At 40.3% G+C, this 19,661-nt stretch overlaps 1 protein-coding gene across 1 annotated transcript; it reads left to right on the plus strand.

The window, feature by feature from the left end:
- Positions 1-1,527: 1,527 nt before the first annotated feature.
- On the plus strand, positions 1,528-8,820 carry LOC150086145 (carbohydrate sulfotransferase 1-like). The gene is made up of 3 exons (XM_090373740.1): positions 1,528-1,575; positions 2,742-2,864; positions 7,563-8,820. Exons 2-3 carry the CDS (start codon positions 2,768-2,770, stop codon positions 8,537-8,539), a joined length of 1,074 nt encoding a protein of 357 aa, XP_090229866.1. The 5' UTR covers positions 1,528-1,575; positions 2,742-2,767; the 3' UTR covers positions 8,540-8,820.
- The last annotated feature ends 10,841 nt before the right edge of the window (positions 8,821-19,661 follow it).

Genomic DNA, 19,661 nt, shown 5'->3' on the forward strand with positions numbered 1-19,661 from the left:
AAAGAAGACAGCCAACAGGACAACCAACGTACCTTCTTGTTCACTAGAAGAACCACATTTCATTCATCTTCGTGCCATACCAGACTGATCAGTCCACATCTTCCCTAAGGAAACCATCCCGCTGCTTTCTTACAACATCATTATCACCGATGGAACTGCACTGGACCCTTAATCACAGATTCCATAATTTTAACTGTCACAAAAGTCAGACATACAGACTGTAGTCAGGGCCGTTGCTAAGTAAAGTGTCACCCAATGGCAAAAACACAATATAAACCAAAACACCTGCCTGTTTCTGTTGGACCAGGAGATGGGAGTGATTACTCTTTGCAGATTCGCGCCATACCCTCCACACGACATAGCAGGAAGCGTGATTCAACGCCAAAGGGAATTTTTTCAAGGCAAGTCTTACCCACAACGTCCCCTTAGGCTCACTCCACCTAGTTGCAAATTCTCGAGATTTCTTCATCACCATCAAATCTGCAGGCTCCCTCCCTGCTAAATCATTAGAAACAATCGTTCTGCTGGTCCGAGTGACCCCAAAAGAGAAAATCTGTGCTCGAATCTGACGATAATTGTTGACCCTATACCATGCACCACAACATAAGTGATCATTTGGAGAAATACACTTTTGTATATGATATCAGGGATTTATCCCTGCTCTCCAAATCCACCCTTACAATTCTCCCAATTTTTGCATATGTCGCTCTAACGCGTTTCTTCAACTGCTTAACGTGGGGCCGGTAGAAAGGACAACCATCTACAAGCACCCTCAGGTACCTTACCACGTGGCTTATGATACCGGATAGTTCTGTGGAATGAACTACTTCCAACGAAATCAAACTTGCATTCCTCAATTCAAAGTTGTTCCTGTTATTTACTGCCAATAGAAAAACACGATAATGCTGCCCATAAAATCAGAAAAACCAACCATAATATCACATGATTTAGAAACATAACACACTGAAGTCTCATCTGGTGTAAACCAGATGAGACTTCGGTGTGTCCAACATGTGGTGTTGAAACGCGACCTTGAAAACACTCAGCGCCCTCAAACGAGAGAAAGCAGTTGCACTTAAATAAATAGCAATATACTACTCCGATGGAGTAGTGCAACGCCGAGGCACCTCGTGGTCAAGTTCCTCCACAACGTAGCGTACTAAGTAACAAACGTATTGTGGCCATTGGAACGTACTAAATGAACAATTTGCCAATTAATTTCTTCTTAGATCAATTATGATTTTCTGAACCCTTTCAAGGAAAAGTCTGTGATGACTCATTGCGAATTACAGTACACTGCTTATTGACATTCAACCCATAATCCCTGTATCATTTCCTAATATCACATGTACACCTGCAACGATAAATCCTATACTTATCTCTTTAGTTCTATCAACAAATTTAAAATTTAAATTCAGGACATTGAGAAATCGAGTTAATCACGTCCTGTTGAACGAGCGTCATTTGCTGTTCTCCTGAAGTTATCTGAAAAACAGATGGAATGAGTTGGAATTTTAGATCGGGTAGTACTGAGTCCCCTGGATAATCGTGCGTTTAGGAGCTTCATCGGAAAAGGTACTGATATTCGTAATTAATTTGAAAAATATCTTATTTTATGCGAAAATGACCGCTTTTAGATGACAGTTTGGAGACTGGACTAGCGTGTCTCGGGCAAAATTTAAAACCCAATCCCTCTAAGTTGCTGGAGATTCTCGAAGTGGTCGCAATCCACAGTTTGAGCCTCTGCAGGCTCCTCACGAGTAGTTACAAAGTAGCCATAGTTCGTATTGTTGTAATTTTAAGGTCGTGTTCCATCCCAAGTATCCTCTGTTATGCTGTCTAACGTAAAGAACTTTTCACTTTCTTACAACCAATACTATGAACGTAACTTACCCATGCGAAATCAGTGGTTGGTAATATCACAGCTTACCAGAAACATGTGAAACGTCTCTTGACGCTGACCTTAATGCAAAGACCTGTCGGTCCTTGGGCTCGCTTTGTCGGTTGGGTTTTGAGGCTCCCAAATGGAATGAACTGAACAAGATGTATGCGAAGCATGAACAGATTTGGACTGTTGATCATACGAAGTAATGAGGCTGTCTTAGGTTTTTCAAAGGGGGATACATCATACCAGTCAGCATCTTTATGGTGAAAACAAGACGTCTCTAATTGGATACGTGTTGATTCACCAACTGCGTACTTCGATGCATCGAGGATAAATGACGGCTATTAATTGACCCCACTTAAACAGCCAATGATTAGAAATAAAAAGTGATTTGTTTTGGGTAGATGTAGCTGGTGCACAGCCAACTGCATCTACCCAATCCAAGTTGTATTTAAAAATTCATCTCGCTGAAAGCAAGTTTATCTACAGATTTTACCAAAACATTTGCATATTTCTCAGTCACATACCGCATCCTGTAATCTGAGGGATGTCCCATAATTTTGGTAGGTGAGTGTAGATTTTTCTTTGATTGTCTGTACCACTTTGCTTTTATGATACGTTCTGTTACACGTGATATAAAACAACCACAAGGATTGTCCCAAATAAATTAGCCGTTTGAATATTTTGCTATTAAAGCAAAAGCCTAATAAATTCAAGATAATTTTAATCAATTCCTAGAAAAATGTGTGTGGAAACCCACCACATTCATGGACTTAGTGAGATTATCAATCATTGAAATTCCATATTAGTTTATAATATGATAAATATAATCCCAAGTGTCTTGTATTTGTTTCAGATATCTCAAGAGCTTTTTTTCTCACAATGAGAACCTCCAATTTTTTTCTAAAGAGTATATTCCTCGTGTGTGCCTGTACCTCTCTCTTCTACACATTTTTTCTTATGCTCCAACGAAAGCAAGGTAAGATTTGCAGATTTTTTCAATTCTATAAATTCACTATATTGCCAAAAGTAAGAGCATTGTAAGTGAATATGTAATAAAACTGCTGATGTGGTAAGACAACTGTAAGATCATTAGCAAAGAGGCTCAGTACGGGGATAGGACATTCTTTTGACGTCTAAATACAAAGAAGAGAGGAAGTGAAATACAAGAATGATACCTTGAATAGATGGTTGGTTGTTGTAGACCTCTGGGCGTATCAGCAATTTAGGCAACGTTTCAAACATCCATTCCCTTTAAACGTTTGTCCACTTCCTCCTTGAATTTATTTAAGTTGTGAACTTTCACAACGACAGATGGAAATTTGTTTCACCAATCAACCACCCACTAACTAAAGGCAAATTTCCCCACATCTATTATACACCTTTCTTTCCTCAATTTGAATTTATGCCCCCTTGGGTTCGTAATCCGAGCAAGAGGAAGAATCCCATCTCAACCCATTCAAGGCCTTATGAGATCACCTCGATGAGATCACCTCGCAGGTGCCTAGTCTCCAGTCACTGCAATTTGCAGAACTTAAGCCTCTCTTAGTAAGAGGATTCCTTTATTCCCCTCACCAATCTTGTTGCCCTTCTCTATACACACTCAAACAAATCTACATCCTTCCTAAAATGAAGCCTCCAGACCTGTGCGCAGTACTCAAGGTGTGGCCTGACCATTGCCTTATACAGAGGGATAATCATCTCCTTGTCTCTGTTAGCAAAATTCCTATATATCATTGACAAAACACCATGACCTACTCTGGAAGCCTGGCTGCACTACTTAGAAAACTTCATATCTGACTGCACAATTATTTCCAGTTCTTTTTCATTCTACACTTCCCTGAGGGTATTACCACACAGTTGGTTCGTTTTTCTGGGGTTACCCATTCTACCCATATTGCATTTGTCAATGTTAAACTTCAGTTGCCACTTCTTAGCTCATCTGTCCAAATTTTCTAGATCCTGTTGGAGTAGCGCACTGCTATTACTGTCATTAACAACTGTCTTTCTTTGTATCATCTACAAACTTCGACATTCAGCCTGATATACCTTCATCAATATACCCTCATCAATATCATTGATTAATTCAGTAATAATATTATTATTATTGGTTATAAGTTTTTGATTACATGGTAATTAGGTCACATTCCCTGTTTCGTGTTCTAATATATATTAAAAGAATAATTGGACTGCATTATTTAAGTTCAGTGCACAGACCAAGGCAATGAACTTAGCTGCTTCCACCGGGGAGTGATCACAGGATGGCATATTAGTAATCAATCTGTTTATGGTGCTACAACAGATGAATACATTCAGTATCTTACACCACAAAATGTTGGATTCCGGAAGAACATTGAAAATGCATGGAAAAAGACCCTCAATATTCTTGCAAACCTCAATGCCAATACCCAAAAAGTTTCATATAGCTACCTTACGAAGAACTGGCATTTTTCCCACAAGTCACCACCCAAAGAATATTTATGCCTTTAGTCTTCGAACAAACCCCTCAGGAGATGGTTTATTTTCTCAATGAAAACAAAGTCACCAAAACAGAAAACAGCCGTTTCTCGACATCCAGAACTCTAGGAAAATTGGATTCGAAAGATGGACAAAAAACTGATTGTAGATATTAAAATAGGAACATCCTGTCCAAGATGGAACACATTAAGTTACGAGCGTTGTACAGTTCCTCAGCGAATTTTCTCAGGTGAGGGTAGCACGGTGTTTCTCCCAGAAACTAGGGTTTTCTCTCCAGCAAACAGAAAATCGGCAACAGTACACAAAGCAATTTAAAGACGTTATATATGTCGCAATATGGCCTTAGTCGCTGATGCACCTAAAACCTTACTACAACAACCACATTTAATTTCATGAACCAATAGAAGAAAGTAAACCATTGTGATAAAAATCTTTAGAAAAACGCTTTGGACAGCCCAATTGAACCTGCTTGTGGCTGAATGAAAATTAATGTTTTCTTTCATATTATATGGAAGGACAACCATAAACAGTGACAGATTTCAGCATCATTGTTGTTAGTCGTGGGTTTGAATTCTGATTCTCCCTAAATTATACACTGCCCTACCATTAATATCCGAACATCTCTCCATGGATGGGGAAACAGGTCCTATGCATGCAACACGTCACAGAATCTGCTATAAATATATGCACACTGGGCTTCGAACAGAGAATTGCAAAAGTGGGCATGCAAGATGACACGTTCAATAGAATTACCTCAACAGAATTGATCACCTCAACAAATGCTAGATGCCGATTAATATGCTGTAGGGAGCGCGAATCCTGGACTGTAGAGCAGTGGAAATCAGTCCTATGGACAGACGAGTCCAGGTTCGCACCCTGCCAGTCTGATCGCCGTTCCTGGGTGTGGCGATCCCCCGGGAGCAGTTTCTTCCTGATTGTCCCAACAATGAAGTCTGGTGGAGGCAGTGTCATGGTACGGGCTTCTTTCATGGTTTGGCTTGGGCCCACTTGTCTTTATCGACAAAACCATGAATGCTGTGTAATAACAGGACAACCTGGACAATTATATACTTCCAACATTGTGGCAATACTTCGGGGAAGGCCCATACCTGTGTCAGCAACACAATGCGCCATGCCATACTGCTCGAGTCGTAACAGAATGGCTTGAGAACATGGTTGTCGAAAATTTGGATTGGCCAGCCCAGAGTCTTGATCTGAACCCTATGGAGCACCTTTGGGATGTATTGAATCGTCGGGTACGTGCACGTTGAGGAACATATCACATGACATTTATAAAAAGTTGGTTGAGAGTACGCCACAAAGATTGAAGGCCGTCATAAAACCAAACGGTTTCAGCAAAAAATATTAAATGATCCAGTAAAAGCTCTTTTTTTGTCTAAAGGCATGTGGTCGGATATTAATGGTAGGGCAGTGTACGTTCAGAACAATGTCCAGAAGTGGAACTTTTCATACTGAGATTTTTTTCTTGCAATGTATTTTATAGTTAATTAATCGATTAAAATTAAGGATATACAAAAGTCTCAGTAGACCAGTTGTAACACACGGTTGCGAAGCTTGGACATTAATGAGTAGAGGTGAACGGTTGTTGAGTGTTCGAGCGTAGAAATTTGCGAAAAGTCTTTGGTCCCGTACAAGACGTTGATGGATCCTGGAGGATCAGAACGAACTATGAACTTGACAATCTTATTCACGGTGCGGACATCGTCAGATTTGTGAGGAGCCAGAGACTTGCCTGGCTGGAACATGTAATGAGAATGGAAGACAGCAGAACAACTAAGAGGATAATGGAATGGAAACCTATAGGTAGGAGAGCAAGAGGAAGACCGCGGAAATGATGGATGGATGACGTAGAAGAGGACTTAAAGACCATGAGAATTAGAAGTTTGACTTCTGGAAGGGCTTACTGGTGGAACATCGTTGAGAAGGCTAAGACCCACCCTGGGTTATAACACCAGAAGAAGAAGAATCCATTAAAATCTTACTTTATATTTATGCTCGTGATTCTTCAAAGTATAGATGTTGTGTATTATCTATTCAGATTGAAAACTGTACACACATTGCATCAATTTACAACTTCTGTCTTCAAATATGTGAGCATCACTTTTAACCTAAGGTGACGTAGCCAGAACTTGTGGGCCCCCCCCCCCAATTAAAAGGCCACCGAAAGGCCCTCTATATTATTATTAACAAGAAACGCTAACATTGAAACAAGTCTAAGCTATAAGAAATTCTTAAAAAGTGAGTACTTCAAAACAAGCATTTAATAAACTATTTAATAAACGTCACATTAATTTCTAAATCTGTTCATCTTTCTTATGGTTTTAGAATCACCAATTACTCCTTTAAGGGCCATTTGACTGTTCTCTTATGCTCAGGACAGCGACATCATCTAATCCGGTTTGCCCCTGTTTTATCCAGTGGCTACGCCAAAAAAGAAAATGCGATTTGTAGGGGAGGGAGTAGTTGAAGATCTGCATGTAGAGTATCTACATGGAGATGTTCAACTACTCATATTAGTACTAAGACGGAACACAGAGTGCTTCTTAAATCGGACTTTATGGAAGAGCTGAAGAGCATAAACCAAACATCACAGTGTCAAATTTTTGATTGCATAAACAACGTAACTGGTCCTGGAACATTGAAAAACTGTTTCATGAAGTGACGAATCATGGTACTCAGTCTGACCGAAATGTTTGTGTCTGAAAAATACCGGGAAAATGTTACTCAGCAGAGTGTGTGTCGTTCCATTTGTGAAGATTGGCAGATGTGCGGTCACCTCCTGTGGTCGTTTCACGCGGTTCTCATTTGAAATATTGGTTGTAGTTCCTGGAATGAACAGCTTACGGTTTTAAGACCTAAACCTGTAAAAGCTTCAGACGTATTCCTTAAGTTCCAACCTTCAACCCATAGAATACTTTAGGGACAGACTAGAACAGTGACTTGGGACCAGGCCAAAACTCTCACAATCAATAGCTAAAGGACCAATAGTTTTCAAAACTCGTTTCAAGTTCTCCAAAGAAGATACAGTGTACTAAGCCCAAAGGTGGGCCAAAAATCATTAAATATTGTATTAAGTAAGGGTTCTTTAAAACATGCAAGTGTTCGGGTTCTTTTATTAAGATCTTATATGTATATATGAAATATAATAAAATTAATTCGAAAAACTTTATTCCAATAGCGTACGGTGGAACAGTGTTGGAAAAATCTGGACATCAGATACGAGTACTCGTCGTGTCATATGCAAGAAGTGGATCAACATTCTTCGGCGACTTACTTCAGAGTTACCATTCAAGTTTCTATTCATTCGAAGGAGAGGGCATGTTCGGAGACTACATTTACCTGTTCAATGAAGTGGAGACGATCCCTGTTCGAGCACTCATGGAAGATCTTTTATTGTGTGAGTTTGCCAGATGGAATTCATATCGACATTACAACAAAAAATACGAAAAAAGTTTGTTTAGATTTCAACATAACAAGAATTACTGGAAAACCTGTCAATCAATAGAAAAGGGGATCTATTGTTACAACCAGACTTTCCTCAGTGAGCAATGCATGCTAGCTGAGATGAATATTATTAAAACTATAAGACTTCCCTTAAAACAAGCATTTCACATTCTGGACAAAACCAGCGACCGTAATATTAAAGTAATTCATCTCGTTCGCGATCCAAGAGGGATTATGTTTTCAAGATTTCAACCAGCTGTTGCTCAATGGTGTAAAAGTTTAGAAATATGTTGGGTTCCGGAAGTGCACTGCAAGTTGATGGAAGAAGACCTTGAATATTCTTGCGAACTTCAACGCCAATATCCAAATAGTTTCATGCAGCTACGATATGAAGATTTGGCACTCTTCCCAGAACACACCACCCATAGAATATTTAAATTTTTAGGCTTCGAAGAAACTCCTCAGGATGTGGTAGATTTTCTCAAGGAAAACACAGTCGGCAGAAAAGATAAGAGCGCTTATTCAACATCCAGGAACTCTACAGAAGCTGCAACAAATTGGATTAGACTGATGGACAAAAAACAGATAGTGGATGTTCAAAACGCCTGCAGGAATGTCATGTCCAAGTTGGGCTACATCGAGTTTCGAGAAGGATTCATCAACTCTACAGTGAACCCTGTAAAAAACTGGAAGGAAGTTAAACATTGCTGATGAATATCAAAATATATTCCTTCCCCTTGTATAACGCTTTATACAGAAGAATTGAACCTGTTTGATTTGAAAGAATAGAAGTCCATGTTTTATGCAATATCACAGGAAATGCAACTACAAAAAGCGAGATCTGAGCATCATTGGAGTAAGATGCGGCAGAGTACCAGATGTTAGATTGTCCTCAATTAATATACGTTTGGTGCAATGTCCAGAAGTGCTACTCTCGACGTTCAATGGATTATTTGAAATAAGTTTGCGCGCAATGTATTTGGAAGTTAATGAATTTATGAAGCCTCCACTTTATGTTAATGATAATAGTTCTACCAAATGTGAATGTTGTTTATTAACGTATTTAATTTTAAAGTACAGTTACACTACATGAATTTAAACAAAATACATTTAAATAAATATATATTTAAAAAGATTTAGAATATATATTTAAAAATAAACTGAAAAAAGAGTTCTTTTTCTCTTCTTGGCTGTCAGTTGTTCGAAGTCTTCGACAGCACGGTTTCTACTCCCAAAAAATCTGTTTTTTCTGTTCAGTAAAACAGGCAAGCCGACCAAAAAACACATGTATTTTATAACAAATAACGTTTCTCACTTGTCACAGTGATTGTCAGCTTATATCTCCAGTTGCTCGTCTTATTGACTATAATGTTCCTGTGGAGACATCGTTGTGGTTGTTTAGTATTTAGGCAGAAGCAACTTGGCAATAAGTTGCCAGCTTTATTTTGTCTCTAAATCGGGTGCTTTCTTCTCAAGATCTTGCAGCATGAAAAATTCAAGATTCCTGGAGAAAATCCATTTTACTTAGGAAGTGTCCCGCACAGGAAGATGCTTCCTTCCTTCTTGGATCGCTGACCAGGCTAGCGAAAGTCCACCAAAACAAATTAGACTCTCAGACATCATGGTCGGCAGCATCATTTACAAGTTAAGCGAAACTTCTGCATTCCACTTTGGGTGGACTTGAAACATTCCCTTCCCGACTCTCTGGGTATGAAGTTTCGAGATTAATGGCAAGGAATCGGCTTTGACTTTCAGAATAAGGAATGCAGACACACGCACTGAGTGATCAGTTTATTAGCTACATCGAGGAAATAGCGAGTAGCGTTTCCTTTAGACTCGGAAGTCTCAACTGTCCGGGGCGGACTCAACGAGGGCCCAAAATCCTTCCATAGGGATGCCAGCCCATTCAAACATAATCGCATCACGCAGTTGCCTCAGCGGTGATGGCGATCGATTCCTATCGAATTTATTCCATCACTGGAGGGGTTCGAACCGTGGTCTGTTCCACCCCGCTTCACAGGACAGTGACTATGACCACTGTCTCACAAGGAGAGCACCGAGAACTTATGGTGATCCACCAGTATCAGGGGATCTAACGCATACCACGAACAGCAAACATTGATATTATAATGTCTAAATAAGAGAAAAAAATAGATTTTTCTCTATCTGCTAAAACTACAAAGAAAAAAGGGAAAAAATTCAGAATTACTTAAAACTTTTATATCGTCAAAAAGTGATTGTCCAATTCAGCTTCGAACGTTACCAAACTCTGCCTATACCATCTGGTATGCAAATTATTCCAATGATTAATACTGCCCGAAGGTAAATTTCACGAGATTCAGTCTCCCGTTGCTACTTAAGATTTTGTGATTCCCCCCCCCCAGGTCTTGTCTTGTTTCTCTTCCAACGAAAACGTACCTCCTTCATTCATTTTTGACTTTGTGTACTTCAGTCCAGTCAGTCTTCCCCAGATGTCTAGTTGCCAGGCTTTGCATTCTGTACGTTCTAAAGCCATAAACCGTTTTCAAGATTTCGTCATAATAATTAACGAGATTAGTTAGGCAACTTCCACTTGAAGAACCCATGCTTCTATATCGTTGGAATACCATTCTTGATACGGTCCTCTTATTGCATTCGACATGTCTTTCCCACCTCAATTGTAGAGTGCGAAGACATTAGCGCTTCTTTGGTACAGGAGGATCGCCTTGGAGTTTAACAATGATCTCGTTAGCATTCCCAGTATCTTGGTATTGTTTAGGTCCTACTATCAGCCTGAAGTTATGGCCTACTATTAGCCGAGGCTAAGCATCTCCCATGGCCTGCTAAATCGCCAGACCCAAACGTTATTAAGCCATTGTGAGCATATTTGGAAAGGAGAGTGATAAGCAGTTTTCCTCCACCTTCATTACTCAAGGAGCTTGAGACGTTCCTCCATGAAGAATGGTCCAATATTCTTCTTAAGACAGTTCACGGTTTATTTGAATCCGGTCCTCGTAGAACACAAGTTGTTTTAAAATTGAACAATAGTGATTATAACCACTGTACTTTGGCTTTGGTTTGAGATAATTCCACTTGTTTTATCAGAACTTACACGGGGTTTCATTTTGATAAAGCCGAGTGCTAGTGATCACTGTGGCTCTCTCTTTCTCTAAAGATAACGTTTGATACAATATAATAGACAGGGAGAAGGCATTAGCCAAAATACCTTCTGCACGCGATTGAGTTGAATTAAGAAAATGGTATCAGCCAAGATTTATGTTCTATGGATGTTTACTAATCGTATTGTAATTAGGTCGATTTCTTCGGTGTTGGAGGAAAATATGTACGTTAGCTTTTGAAGTGCGCTTCTGTAAATCGTCGATTTGGAATTATGATGTCCTCTTTCCTGCACGCTGCATGCACTGAAAGGACAGAATTCATGGGATATCTGATTCCTGAAATACCTGGTTCCTCGGCTACGCGACGCTGTCTCCTATCTCGCTAGTGGACGAACCCACCACTTGTCCACTGCAATCACGTAGACGGTGTTTCTATGTCAGCTTGGATAAACGTCGTGAGTAAACCGACTTTGAAAGAGGGATGATAGTGGGTACCCAACGCATGGGTCACTCTATCGCGGAGGTGATACAGAAATTGCACTACCCCCGTTCCACAGTATCAAGAGTGTATCAGGACTATGCCATTTCTGGAATAACACCTCATCGTGGACAGCGCTGTGGGTGGAGACGGTTCTCCTCTTCCGATGAGTCCCGTTTCCTGTTATTTCGAGTGGACTGAAGGGTGCGTATCTGGCGGAAGTCGCATGAAGCTATGCACCCGTCATGTAAAAAAGGAACTATTTAGGCAGGTGGACCGTTGGTAATGGTCTGGGGCGTGTTAAACTGGCACACGTTGGGACCTCTGGTACATATAGACAAATCTCTAACTGTTCAGGTTACGTGTCTATCCTTGCAGACCATATGCATCCTTTCATGGTCATCGTGCACCCACACGGCAATGAATTATTCCAGCAGGACAGGGCGCATACCCACAGAGCTGTGGTGACTAGAACATGGTCCGAAGAGCATTCCACAGATTTTACCACCATGGAATGGCCTCCCCGTTCACCGGACATAAACCCTGTGGAGCATCTTTGGGATGCTGTGGAAATGCCCATTAGAGCTTTGGATCCTCAACCCAGCAATGTACAATGATACATAAGGAAAATTGTTTCTAAAGGTTGGTGGTGGATTTTTAACTAATTACTCTATGCAAATAGGATAGCTGTGTTTGCTTATTGCTGCGCGGATGACTTTTTCAAATATTTTCAGGAATGAGCATCCCATTGAATGAGTCTGAATCCTTTGAGATTTATTTTTTTAATTGGATTGACGAAGTTCTTCCAGATTCTTGATATCATATGAGTCTTAATTTCCTGAAAACTGAGTGAGTACATATTATATTAGGCGCTGCATAACTCGATTACGAATCTGGAGAATCCGTCTGGGCAGACTGTCGCCTTGTTAAGGATTCATGGTCAGTACAGTTGGTAGAACCGCGGTCCCCCTCACGCTCGGTTTTTCTTTAGCAAAGAAAAAATCGACCACAGAATACACGAAATTTACTGACAGTGCATGCAGAGAAATATGGCATTAGTCGCTGATGCTCCTGAAAAACCCTTAATTGTTAGGGATCTTTGATTACTTCAATGAGATGATCTCTGGACAACTTAACTGCGGCATATTCGAAGGGTGAAAATATAAAGGACGTTGAATGTCATTACATGGGAGCTCACCAAATACATTTTAAGCCCACGCAGAGAAGGTATGTGAAGAATATCTTGTTCAAGATCCTCTTGGCTTGGAAAAGGCAGCTAAAAATCATACTAGAATGAGCTTGTCTTTCCAGTCTGACGAAATAGGTTCGCTTTTCAGATGATATTTTCTGTTGGTGGGTTAATATTTCTCCATTTTCTGAAAGCTTTTTGCTTCAAAACAAAAGCCGTTTTCAGGTCTCTGAAAAACCACCCACTAGTCCGCACTGCTTTGGAAGCCCCAGATACTTAAAGGCACCATCAAGGCCATGGTTAATCCGTATCTTTAGTGCTCTATCCTGGTCTGGAGGCCTTATTTTAGGAAGGATGTAAATCTGCTGGAACTGGAGCAGAGAAAGGCAGAGAGATTGGTGACGGCAACAAAAGGATGCTCTTACCAAGAAAGGCCTCAAATCTGCAAATTGCAGCATTTGAGAACTAGGAACCTGTGAGGTGATCTGATTGAGATGTGTTCCGCAGACTTTCCCTTTATAGTGTGCTTGCCAGATAACCCTTTTTACCTAACGAATAAGACAATCAACTCATACAATTACTCAACATTCAATGCATAAAATAAAGCTACTGGGCAAGACTATCACTAACGTTAGTATTCCAGGAGGCCTGTGTTTTATATGATTGACTAGCAGTTTGAATTAGGACAATAAATCCTGTGCCCTCAAGGCTTACTCAGAATGTCACTGAGAGTAAGCTCGTAGCATCAAGGATCGCATTGTGATTATACTTTGGGCTCCTTTCTAGTATAGTTTGTTCTTACTAAAGAAGGGTTGACTTACCAGAAAAACTTGGGGCCGTATTTCTTGTCCAGAAATTTTTTTCTGTCTTCTTCTTGCTGATTGATTCCTTTCTTCTGTTCTTTACTCATAAAACCACTAAAACGTTTAATCTCTCCTTGGTAGATATTTTTTTGGTTGGTGTCCTGTAAATGCTTTCTTGTATCATTTGCCACTACAATTCCTAATTCTAAGTGCAGTTCCAGAAAGCTTTTTTGAGAGTGCTTAATATTGCTTCGTCGACTGATAAAGTGTGGGAGTGGAGAATAATAGTAATTAATTATTCTTCTCTCTTATTTTATTTATATTACTATTATCTATTCCTAGCTTATTTCTTTCCCCCTTTACCTTGGACCCACAAAGGCTGTTGTTTTCTTTCTTTATTCCTTTAAACAGGGGGATCCTCACTTCCCTTCCAAGGCACACATGCTATCTGCTGCATAATATATTAATTCCATTAATTTTATCTTGTTTGTTAATCAGAAGATCCAAGTACTGAGGACTTTATTTTATTATTTTTTCTCTTTATTCTAGCTTCCCTCGTTTAGATAGTTTCTACTACGAATTATAGCTCTGAGGTGTCAGTCTATTAAGACGAAACAAAGGGAATTAACATAACAAGGATTTATTTACCATTTGTACAACAATTATTTACACATTCTAAATTATTCATAATTATCATAATCTTACAACACAGTAATTATTATTTTTATACATGAAATGGTGTCCTCCCTTAATCACTCTTCTTAAACAATTCATAAACTTCCACTATGTTCTCAATACAAAATCTTAAATATTCTATCTTATACACTTTTATATGGTCATATATATTATATACAGGGTGATTCACTACCAGTGCGACAAACTTGCAGGAGGTGTAGGGGGCACAAAGACGAATCGGAATCACATAGCATTTACGAACCGGTTCCCGAGGCAGTAGGATGGACGAGTATTCAAACGTTGAACTGGCCGAACATGCACCTCGCGTATGGAGCTGCGGACTGTAACGGGCGCGCCGCTCTGCGCTTGTTGCAGGAACGTTTACCGCACAGGCGTGCTCCTCATCATACGATTTTCGCACGTGTGCACAGAAGGTTACGTGAGACTGGTTGTTTCACGAGAGGTACCGTGAATCGAGAGCGAACGACGAGGACGCCAGACAATGAGGAGAATGTCCTACGTCTTGCAGAAGGCAATCCGAGTACGAGTACTCGAGCGATAGGCCAACGATTGGGTATTTCCCAATCCACTGTATGGAGGATACTGTCAACAAACCAAATGAGTTCATACCATCTGCAACACGTCCAATCATTGGAGCCTGCGGATTATCCACTCCGGAGGACTTTTGCTTCTTGGTTTTTTCAACAGAGTGCAGCAGACAGCGCATTTGCTGTGCCGTATTGTTTACGGATGAGGCAAGTTTCACAAGAGAGGGAACTTTCAATCGACATAATGCCCATTCGTGGGCTTTGGAGAACCCCATGGTACGCGAACACGTTCAACTCAACGCCTTTTCTCTGTCGATGTTTGGGCCGGCATTGTTGGAGACCACCTCATTGGACCGTATCTTCTGCCCTCTCGTCTGGACGGTAGGGCATACTTGATCTTTCTACAGCAAGTCCTGCCCAAACTTATTGAAAAGCACATGTTCCTCAGTCGTTCGGCCGCTCAATGTGGTTCCAGCATGATGGGGCTCCCCCACATTACACCAATGATGTCCGCCAACACCTAAACGTTACATTTGGATAGCATTGGATAGGTCGCGGTGGTCCGGTTCATTGGTCTGCTAGATTGCTGGAACTATCATGCCTGGACGTCTTCTGCTGTGGTCAAATGAAGACATTGGTGTACGATATCCCCGTTGATTCAGTTGAAGAACTCGTCGCTCGCAACTCTGTAGCTGCCGGGGAGATTCGAGACACGCCAGTAATCTTCCAGAACATTAGGGATTCCATGCGGCGGCGCTGTGAAGCCTGTGTGACTGCTTCTGGTCGAACTTTCGAACACCTTCTGTAGCATGGCTTTTTGCCAATGTAAAACTTGTCATTAAAATGATTTCTGTTACACTAACGAGTTGCTGTTTCTGTTCTTTTTCTTTGCTTCTTTGTTCACGCAGCCTCCCACATGACAAAGGCATTTCGGACCCTGCAATGCTATGTGATTCCGATTCGTCTTTGTGCCCCCTACACCTCCTGCAAGTTTGTCGCACTGGTAGTGAATCACCTTGTATATCCTTTCCAACATATACAGAATAACTCCAATAATTTTTCACTCTCTCTTACATAATCTATGGAGGAAATTTCTTACATAATCTATGGAGGAAATTTCTACCGAATACAATTCACTCTGTTAATAGCAATTAGACAATTCATGAGACCAACTCTTTTACTTTTAACACATTCATTAATTTCTTTTCAATACCTCTAATCACAGATGAGTAACGTACTAACTCACCCTCTCTCTATTTCTATTATATCTTATTCCTATCCTTACAATATAGTAGTCATCACGTTACAATACTTCTCAAACTGTCCTGTCCAATTTTCTTAATGGATTTCTTTATAACACAGTTCTCATTAGTAAAACTCTCTAAACTGACTTCTTGGTTTCTTCCCCCTCTACCTGGAAGTGTAGTTGATTTCCGGTCCTTCCGGTCTTTCAAGGGTGCCTCTTCTATGATCCGCTAGGCTTATGGCTGTTTTCTGCCTTCACATCGATCTTCCCACACTAAGGACTTTCTCCAGGTCATTCTGCCTTTCGCTATTACCTTTGCCCACTAAACTATCATGATCGGACTTTAAGTACGCGTTTCCTGCACTCCCAAAATATTTTTCTGCCACTCTCTCGCGCATGTCCCCGGGACTCTCCTTCGGATTCTTTCCTTTCCGGTTTCGGAACTCTGCGCCTCGAATCTCATCTTTTCCCTGCATCACCTTTTTGTTTCAAACCCTCTTCCGTATTTTTCGTCCAATCATTTGGTAGTCCTCCATCACTCTCTTCTTTTTCATTCGCCCATTTCGTATTCCTTTGTTTTTAACCAGATTCTGGTAGGTCAAACTGCCTTCTTTGTGATGAGAGCATCCGGGCACTACATCATCACTAGAATTTTATCTGGGACTGTCCGCTACTACTTACCTTTTAATCATGCTTCCTTTGAAGGCACCGCCCCTGAAATTGTTGGAGTGTCTACTGAGCCGGCCCGTTTGTACTTTGTTTATGCTCTCTGATCTCGGGTCTTCCCTTTGGATGGAGTCCGAAATCTTTCTAGGGTGTGGGCGTTCTTTTGTCCCCTGCTGCCATAAGTTCGGTACAGCCCTACATTCAGCAAAAAAAAAGCTGCATCAAAACTGGCCTACCCATTGTTCGGTCAGCTCCCCTCCTGCTGCTACTCTAATCCGGTCCCTATTGAAAAGTACACAGTGCAAGAAAATTCTGCTGAGTGCTTGTCTTTTTTTTTAAACATTAGATATTTTTCATAAAAATTGGTAAATTTCAATATCCTAAATATATGTAAGAATGGTTCTTACGAAAGAGATACTTTGCCAATCAACAATCTTAAGATGTTAGATTATGATATCTGTTTTTATCAATTTTGTTAAGCATTGCATCTTTATACCTTTGTTTTGGTTAATATTGTTTGCTATGCTGATAATGAACGATTCTTTGCGCAGTCTGTGTTTTCTTCAGCTGTCAGTGGTTAGGACCAAGCACTTATCAAAATCCCATTGGTGATCCACGCGCCAGTTGTGGAAAGCTGAGTTCGATTTTGTTATTTGGCCGTTTACTTTGTCGTATTTATCTTCTTTTGAACAATCTTCTCCAGTTTGTCCAATGTGTGATTTTTGGCAGTCTTTGCATTGTATATTTGGTGGCAAGAATCTTCATCAGATGTGAAGCGGGGAAGGACATCACCGTCCTCCCAACATGGGGTGGAAAAGACCCAGCTTCGAATCCCGTCGATGACGGAAGGAACTTTAGTGGGCTTTTTCCACTCCGTGGATGAGTTAGTCGGTCTCAGGCGTAGATAGCAAAGTTTTTCTTCCCAGAAACTGGGGTCTTTCGTCTAGCGAAGCAGGCAAATCGACCACAGAACACACGCGATTTAGAGACATAATACATATACGCATATATATAGGAAATTATGGAATACTCTAATATAATAGTTTAAGATTATTACTTTCTTCCCTTTTCCAATTTTAAAAATCACATGCGCATATTTTCTTATTAAGTGTATAAATTGTTTTAAAAACACCTAAAAATATAAACATTTCAGAAACAATTATTTACTTCAATTTTCCAATTAAAAAAAAAATGGTTTCAAATGTTGACAAGTGTGAAATCTGTTTGGTAAAATCTGAGATTTGGGTTGCTATCATAACCTGTCCTTTCTGTTTGCAGCAATTTGATGTGAGTTTTTTTAAGACTACATGATGAAGATTAAGATTCTTGCCACCAGACCTCAGTTTACTACGTGGATAGCAATTGCCTAGTGAAGTCGCGTCTGTTAGTGTCTCATGGATTTATCTTTATAATAGAGTTTTTAGGCCATCCCCCCCTTAGTAAGTATATATCCCTGATAGAGGATGTCATGGTGAGTTGCCAGGTACATTTGGTTCATCTGTCAGTGAGAGGATGGCGCTTTGCGTGACAAAAACGATCTCGTCATTTTAGCGTTGCATTCTAGCTCATTTAACATTATAAAATGGCTGCCACTTTTCATATTTTCTCTCACTGTCAGATATTTTATTATTCTTTTGGCTCTTGTCCTCTTGCTTGAGGTGACAACAGTCTTTGACATTTTTTGGAACTTAGGGGAGGCTGATTGGGACTGAGGGGACACCTTTTGGATAACTTTTGCCAGTCCATAGCCAGCCTTTTGAATTTTTGGCTTTGCCTACATGATACTACTATGTTTTAGTTTTGATTTCGTTTTGTCTGCCATATTGTCTTCTCCGATTGAGAAGCCAATAAGCTTAAAGGTCATAGGATTTTGGAGGGAACGATCTTGTATTGTAAGTTGCCATCTTGTTTTTCATGGCTGCCCCCAGTGGAGGCTGCCATTTTGTTTAACGTTCGGAAACGCTTATGACTTGCATATATATACCTATTGAGAGTGAGACTGCCATTTTGTGTGTACAGAACTAGGTATCTTTGTGTAAAAATATTAGTAGTCACTTTTGGAGTGCATTATGAGTACTTTCTCTGAGTTGTCATTGATTGTACTAAGCATTTATATATATATACTGAGGCACAAAAATATGGTGTCATATGTTATCAACTTAATAAATATACCAAGGAGAAAAATATTAGGAACATACCTTTCATTATTATTAATTGTGGGTTTATATGTATACTGAGGTAGAAAGGTTTTGATAAGTACTGTGTTTTGTTAATATAGTGATTCTACTTTCCATTGTCAATATAGAACTATGTTGGTTTTGGGCTATTTGGGCTGTTTTTTTTAATTTTGGTCATATCTCAGCTTCTATGGGACCTTCTTACTCGGTCCTTGTTTTAGAGACCTTTTAAGACTATCATCTTTCCTCTGAATGGTCTTTTGGCGCCATCTGATGGTAAGTTCACTAGATCGGTTTTTCTTTGAAAACTAGTGGTCCTAATATTGTGGATACTGACTGTAGGTGTAATAGACAGACATTTTAGGTTCCTAGAACTCGTCCTTTCAGCGTACAACCCCACGCAGCGCTCTTTAACGAAATCTTAACTAAATCAACCGCGATCACTTCAACCTTTTTTTTTTTTTTTAGGTCCTTGCCGCGGAAATCCCAGGGAAGTAGGTGGCAGGACCTGCTAGCGTATCACTCACTGGTAACACATGGCTAGTCTCCACGTGACGGGGTATGGGCAACGTCGGTTCCCAATAGGGGCCTGGCGGCCAATTAGCCAGAGGAACAATGGGCACAACATCTTACACAACCCATGATGCATGCACACACATTTAAATCTCTGGCTTGAGAGTGTTCTGTTTCCGATTCAATGTGCATACGCGGAGATGGGAGAAATCCCCACTGCCGTTTGACCCGAATATACCTTATATTACAGCAGCTCATGGTGTATCTGAAGACAGTCTACAGACATCTCATTCTGCTGCTGAGTCGAAAGCAACTCAGCAGCGCAATGAGAATATTCCAAAACTCGAATTGCCACCAAAGTAGCTCATCGCACGATCCCTAGCTGACTCGTCATCATAAGGTGTTCGATGAGATTCAAGCATCAATCATGACAACCAAAC

This window comes from Mastigoproctus giganteus, chromosome 5 (genome assembly GCF_048544385.1).
Source record: "Mastigoproctus giganteus isolate SK-2022 chromosome 5, ASM4854438v1, whole genome shotgun sequence".
In the NCBI taxonomy this organism is placed as follows: Eukaryota; Metazoa; Arthropoda; class Arachnida; order Uropygi; family Thelyphonidae; genus Mastigoproctus; species Mastigoproctus giganteus.

Bases quoted from the DNA above. Each gene is read 5' to 3' on its own strand.
- LOC150086145 (XM_090373740.1), top strand. From the start codon at position 2,768: ATGAGAACCTCCAATTTTTTTCTAAAGAGTATATTCCTCGTGTGTGCC. The intron at 2,865-7,562 runs GTAAGATTTGCA...TTATTCCAATAG, and splicing joins TATGCTCCAACGAAAGCAAG to CGTACGGTGGAACAGTGTTG.